Below are 6,403 nucleotides of genomic sequence, written 5' to 3' on the forward strand. Positions count from 1 at the left end.
CCACACGGCAGGTCTAGACGCCGGAGGACCGCGCCTCTGTGGTGCCCCCCCGCCCTGCGCGCAGCGCTATCCGCGTTCTCGTGTCCCAGGTGCTCGGGGCCTGCTCGGAGCCACGAGCGCGTCCGCGGCCACCGGCGTCTGTCTTTGCCCCGGCGAGGGCGGCGTCTGCCACATCTCTGACGGGCGGCCGGGCGGCCACGGAGAGAAAAGGCCGCCAGCAGCGGGAGCAGGGCCCGCGGAGCAGGCTCCGCCGCAGAGACGGCCGGGGTCACGGGGGTCACAGGGGTCACGGGGGCCACGGGGGTCACAGAGGCCACGGGGGCCACAGGGTCACGGGGGTCACAGAGGCCACAGGGGTCACAGAGGCCACGGGGGCCACAGGGTCACGGGGTCACAGAGGCCACGGGGGCCACAGGGTCACGGGGTCACAGAGGCCACGGGGGCCACAGGGTCACAGGGGTCACGGGGTCACAGAGGCCACGGGGGTCACAGAGGCCACGGGGGCCACAGGGTCACAGGGGTCACAGAGGCCACGGGGGCCACAGGGTCACGGGGTCACAGAGGCCACGGGGGCCACAGGGTCACAGGGGTCACAGAGGCCACGGGGGCCACAGGGGTCACAGAGGCCACGGGGATCAAAGAGGCCACGGGGGCCACAGGGTCACAGGGGTCACAGAGGCCACGGGGGTCACAGAGGCCACAGGGGTCACAGAGGCCACGGGGGGCACAGGGGTCACAAAGGCCACAGGGGTCACAGAGGCCACGGGGGCCACAGGGGTCACAGAGGCCACGGGGTCACAGGGGTCACAGGCCACGGGGGCCACAGGGGTCACAGAGGCCACGGGGCCCAGGGCCGCGCCCTCGGACGTGCGTCTGGAGAAGACAGCACCCGGCCAGTGAGCAGAGGAGCAGGCGCGAGGCAAAGCGGGCCCCTGAGGGCTGAGAGCAGAGGCTCCGGGGGCGTCTGGACCCCACGCTCGCGGCAGCGCTATTTCCAAGCAATGGCCACGGGGCGAGCGCGCGAGCGGACGTGGTCCCCGCACCCCGGGGCTGTGGCTCCGCCTGGGGAAGGAAGGGGGCGCCGGCACCGGCCGCGGCGCGCGGGAACGGGGAGGCCGCTGTGCCCGGGAAACGGGCCGGTCCTGAGCCGGAGGCTGCGCGATTCCGCTCTCGGGGCCCCTCGGGGTCGGGGCCTCAGAGGCAGAGACTGAGAAGCGCGGTCGGGGTCCGGGGCGGGCGCTGCGGCGTGGGCGGTTACTGGGGACGGAGTTGCGGCCTTGAGAGGGCGGTGGTGACGGCGCACAGCCCCGCGAGTGTCCCTCACGCCACTTCTGCAGCGTTAAGACGGAAACAATCCCTGAAGTTTTACCATAAAGACAGACTGAAGGACAGAAATGGGAGGAAAAGCAGAAGGGAGGGAGAGGAGGGAGAAGGTGGGAGGGAGGGAGGGAGGGAGGAGGGAGAAGGCTGGAGAGGAGGGGGGAGAGAGGAGGGAGAAGGTGGGAGGGAGGGAGGGAGGGGAGGGAGGAGGGAGAAGGCTGCAGGGAGGGGGGAGAGGAGGGAGAAGGCTGGAGGGAGGGGGGAGAGAGGAGGGAGAAGGCTGGAGGGAGGGGGGAGAGGAGGGAGAAGGCTGGAGAGGAGGGAGAAGGTGGGAGGGAGGGAGGGGAGAGGAGGGAGAAGGCTGGAGGGAGGGGGAAGAGAGGAGGGAGAAGGCTGGAGGGAGGGGGGAGAGGAGGGAGAAGGCTGGAGAGGAGGGAGAAGGTGGGAGGGAGGGAGGGGAGAGGAGGGAGAAGGCTGGAGAGGAGGGAGAAGGTGGGAGGGAGGGGGGAGAGGAGGGAGAAGGCTGGAGAGGAGGGAGAAGGTGGGAGGGAGGGGGGAGAGGAGGGAGAAGGCTGGAGAGGAGGGAGAAGGCTGGAGGGAGGGAGGGGGAGAGGAGGGAGAAGGCTGGAGGGAGGGAGGAGAGAGGAGGGAGAAGGCTGGAGGGAGGGAGGAGAGAGGAGGGAGAAGGCTGCAGGGAGGGGAGAGAGGAGGGAGAAGGCTGGAGGGAGGGAGGGGAGAGGAGGGAGAAGGCTGCAGGGAGGGAGGGGGGAGAGGAGGGAGAAGGCTGGAGGGAGGGAGGGGGAGAGGAGGGAGAAGGCTGGAGGGAGGGAGGAGAGAGGAGGGAGAAGGCTGGAGGGAGGGAGGAGAGAGGAGGGAGAAGGCTGCAGGGAGGGGAGAGAGGAGGGAGAAGGCTGGAGGGAGGGAGGGGAGAGGAGGGAGAAGGCTGCAGGGAGGGAGGGGGGAGAGGAGGGAGAAGGCTGGAGGGAGGAGGGAGAAGGCTTGAGGGAGGGGGGAGAGAGGAGGGAGAAGGCTGGGGGGAGGGAGGGGAGAGGAGGGAGAAGGCTGGAGGGAGGGAGGGGGAGAGGAGGGAGAAGGCTGGAGGGAGGAGAGAGGAGGGAGAAGGCTGGAGGGAGGGAGGAGAGAGGAGGGAGAAGGCTGCAGGGAGGGGAGAGAGGAGGGAGAAGGCTGGAGGGAGGGAGGGGAGAGGAGGGAGAAGGCTGGAGGGAGGGAGGGGAGAGGAGGGAGAAGGCTGCAGGGAGGGAGGGGGGAGAGGAGGGAGAAGGCTGGAGGGAGGGAGGGGGAGAGGAGGGAGAAGGCTGGAGGGAGGGAGGAGAGAGGAGGGAGAAGGCTGGAGGGAGGGAGGAGAGAGGAGGGAGAAGGCTGCAGGGAGGGGAGAGAGGAGGGAGAAGGCTGGAGGGAGGGAGGGGAGAGGAGGGAGAAGGCTGCAGGGAGGGAGGGGGGAGAGGAGGGAGAAGGCTGGAGGGAGGAGGGAGAAGGCTTGAGGGAGGGGGGAGAGAGGAGGGAGAAGGCTGGGGGGAGGGAGGGGAGAGGAGGGAGAAGGCTGGGGGGAGGGAGGGGAGAGGAGGGAGAAGGCTGGAGGGAGGGAGGGGGAGAGGAGGGAGAAGGCTGGAGGGAGGAGAGAGGAGGGAGAAGGCTGGAGGGAGGGAGGAGAGAGGAGGGAGAAGGCTGCAGGGAGGGGAGAGAGGAGGGAGAAGGCTGGAGGGAGGGAGGGGAGAGGAGGGACAGGGCTGGAGGGAGGGAGGGGTAGAGGAAGAACCCCGGCGGGAAGGAGAGACAGTAACAGCGACTCTTTCCAGCTGAAGGCTCTGCTCAGCGGGACGCCGGAGGCCTTGGGAACCTCCTCGGTTTGGTTTTCGCAGAGAGCCCTGCTAAGCGTTCAGTTAGAGCCCCCACCCTGGATATGGGATCCGGCTCCTGGTCCCCCAGCACCCCAGGGGGATACCTGATCACCCAGGCCTGTCTTCAGCGGCGGTCCAGGCCAGCATCTCCCCCCCGCCCTCGAGTTGGGTTCCTCCCCGTTGTCTTCCACCCCGGACCCGCCTGCTCCTCAGCCGCGAATCCCCTCTGCCTGTGCGGTTCTGAGCTGAGCCCGTCCCCTCCCCTACTGCAAGACCCCGTTGCAGTGCTCCCCACGCCCATCTCCAGGGTTCGGAATAGCATCTGAAAATGTCCAATAATGTTTTCTTTGACAGGTCTGAAAGGAGGTGGGGCTGGGGCTTGGTTGTAGAGAACGGGAGGGGGGGTCCAGCGTAGTTCCAGGGACAGGGATGGTTGAGCTGAGATGTGCGAGGGAGGGTGGCCTGGGAAGGGGCCGCCCGGCCTGAGCGGACAGTTTGGGATGCAGGGAGAAGCAGGAGTGGACATCGGGTGAGGCTCGTGCCGTGCCAGTGTGCGCCGCCCTGAAGGACCCAAGTGGAAGCCAGTCGGATGGAACCAGGACTGGGCAGTGGTCAACAGGAGGGCCCACTAAGTCAAGGTGTTTACTAGGGGTGGGGCCGTGGGTCTCCGGGGTCTGCTTGTACACCCTGCAGGGATGGGGGGCTCACCACCTGTTCGGAGGCCATCCCATTGCTGGTGGCCCATCCCTGAGACGCCATCCGCGCTGCCTGCCTAGCCTTCCAGTGCCCCAGAGTGCCCAGGTGAAGCTCCTTCCTCCCAGCACCCTCAAAGCCTTGAGCTTCCCTGGAAGACAGAGCCTGTCCAGGCCCTGCTGTCCCTGACGGTGACAGATACAGATGGAGTCTCACTTCTTTGTTTCCTGCTGCCTCCTGGGCACTCCTCCCAGGGTGTGTTGTGGTGTGAAGCACGGCCCCCCAGCACAGCCACGGCTGTGGGTTCACCTGCTGCCCAGCTTAGTGGCCTGGAGCAACGGTGCCTGGACTGGAATCTGGCTCCCCTCTCACCAGCTGTGTGACCTTAACAAGTCAGGCAGTGGCTGGAGGTCTCTGCCTCAGTTTCCTCACCTGTAATCTGGGGGAACTACAGCTCCCTGCAGGGTCACTGTGGGAAACGGATGAGAGACCCAGAAAGCCGGTCCTGAGCCTGCTCAGGACCTTGTTGACGCCGGTGTGGACGGAAACAGTTATGAAAGTGCTCCCTAGGAACCAGGGTAAAACCAGCTTCGGTGATGAAGTAAATGGGGCCGGAGCGCAGCCGTCACGGAAGGAAAACCCACATGCTGGCTGTGCCTCTTCAGTCCGGAGTTTATTGAGAAGAGGACTGACCCCCCCCCCCCCCCCCCCCCCCCCCGCTGGAGCCAGATCTTTGCTGCGACTCCACTCCTGCGGAGGCCCGACCTACGCAGCCTGGCGGGGTGGGCGGGGACCAGGCTGGACACCATTCAGTCCTCCTGATAGGGAACGTGGAAGCCCAGGGTGCTCCCCAGGGGGAAGTGCGCGAAGAGGGTGCGGGCCATGTCCTCGATCTGGGGGTAGGCCCCCAGGGCCTGGAAGTGCTGCACGTAGTTCCAGAAGTCAGAGGTGGAGAAAGGCCAGTAGGGCATGGCCGGCAGCTCCGCGTAGGGGTCTGAAAGACACGTGACACCTGCCTCCGGGGGGGCTGTCCCCGTGGTCCTGTCTGGAGACACCGTCCTTGGAGGCCTCAAGGCAGGCGGATGGTGCCCAGCTGTGCCCACAATGATATAACCTTCCCAGAGTGGGGACCTGAGCCTGTCCCCTCTCATGAGTGGGGTGGTGACCTAGGTCCTTGGGGACGCCTGGTCTGGGAGATAGAGAAAGAGGAAGACGGGGGAAGGGTGGGTAGGGAGTGGGGCACCGTCAGCAACCTGGTGGGATTTCAGAGGGAAGCACAGACATCTGCCTCTGCCTCCCCCAACACAGCCTGTCCTAGAGCTCGGCGAAAGGCGGCCCTGAAGTTACTGGACTGACTTAGGGCTCAAGGCTGGGAGGGGGCCTGGGGGCTAGAGCCCAGGATGAGGGTGGGGATGCCCGGCTCCCCTGCCCAGTGTGTTCCCAGGTGGCTGGAGGCCAGGGGCCCCACTGGAAGATCCTCTGCTTGTGCAGCTCCAGGCTGTCTCTCCAGGGCCATGTTTTCCAGCTCAGGCCTGAGTTGAGCCGGGGCTCTTGATGCACCTGCTTGGGGTAAGAAGCCGCTGCCCTCCCCAGCAGTCTCTCCCCGAGCAGGAGCATGAGCACACCAGTTACTTATGCAAATGAAAGGAAAGAAATTGGAGAAGTTACCTCCTTCCTCCTGCACAGGCTTGGTCCCTGAAAAGGAAGAGAAGAGCTGTCACCCAAGAGGACCCCCCCAGGTGCCGGCTGGGCCCACCCCAGCCCAGCTGCAAGGCTTGGGGGTTTGGCAGCAGCCTGGCAGGAGGGGAGAGAACTGGAAGGCTGTCTGGGGTGGGTCCAGGTGGCTGGGTCCCTCCAGAGAGGCCCCTCACCTGCAAGAGGCCCCAGCAGCAGGCAGAGTGCCAGCCCCGGCACCACGCAGGCCCTCATCTTCCCAGCGCTTCCTGTTCTGCAAGGCAGCAGGATTAATCCAGGAGGGGTGAGACCACCCGGCTTCTTCCACCAGCCCCGGTGCAGGCGGCCCTGGGAAAATGGCATGGATAAAAAAATAATCTTACTGTTTTCCTAGCAATTTCAGTTTCCGTGGTTTGGAGAAGAAACCCCAAATCCCACTATTTGGAGATGAAATCCCTGCCTCAGTTGGCCTTAATTTCCACGACTTAAGAAATTGCACCCCCACCCTCCACCCTGCCTGGCCTCTGCTGAGCTTACCCAGTCTCTGTCCGCTTAGTGGCCGTGCTGCCTGGACGGGCTCTGCTGCCAGCTCAGGGGTCCTCTTTATAGAAGGGCTGGGGATGAGGAAGGACACGTCACCTGCCAGAACAGTCACACGGAGTATTTCATCCCCAGTGGAGAACTGTGGGCCTCTGCCACCCTGCTGGCAGGCAGATCAGAGTGCCAGCTTCTGGGAATCTGATCCAAAGATCAAATCGAGAGAAAAACATCTTGGCTAGGCCATTTCTAAAATTGTTAGGACTGAATTCAGCATTGGCACTTGAAACAAAGCCAGCTTCCTCTCCACAACGAGACAA

The 6,403-nt window shown here is 65.2% G+C and overlaps 1 protein-coding gene across 1 annotated transcript; it reads right to left on the reverse strand.

Annotated features, from left to right (window-relative positions):
• Positions 1-4,526: 4,526 nt before the first annotated feature.
• Positions 4,527-6,124, reverse strand: OTOS (otospiralin). Its single transcript, XM_035306248.3, has 4 exons — positions 6,084-6,124; positions 5,744-5,894; positions 5,541-5,567; positions 4,527-4,866 (listed from the first exon to the last, which is right to left on the reverse strand). Exons 2-4 carry the CDS (start codon positions 5,799-5,801, stop codon positions 4,682-4,684), a joined length of 270 nt encoding a protein of 89 aa, XP_035162139.3. The 5' UTR covers positions 5,802-5,894; positions 6,084-6,124; the 3' UTR covers positions 4,527-4,681.
• Positions 6,125-6,403: the final 279 nt, after the last annotated feature.

The sequence above is a fragment of the Callithrix jacchus genome, chromosome 6 (assembly GCF_049354715.1).
Source record: "Callithrix jacchus isolate 240 chromosome 6, calJac240_pri, whole genome shotgun sequence".
Lineage (NCBI taxonomy): Eukaryota > Metazoa > Chordata > Mammalia > Primates > Cebidae > Callithrix > Callithrix jacchus.

Excerpts from the sequence above, each read along its gene's own strand:
- OTOS (XM_035306248.3), bottom strand. The coding sequence starts at position 5,801 with ATGAGGGCCTGCGTGGTGCCGGGGCTGGCACTCTGCCTGCTGCTGGGG. Across the intron at positions 5,568-5,743 it reads GCTGCTGGGGCCTCTTGCAG|GGACCAAGCCTGTGCAGGAG; the intron begins GTGAGGGGCCTC and ends CTTCCTTTTCAG. Across the intron at positions 4,867-5,540 it reads GCCTGTGCAGGAGGAAGGAG|ACCCCTACGCGGAGCTGCCG; the intron begins GTAACTTCTCCA and ends CGTGTCTTTCAG.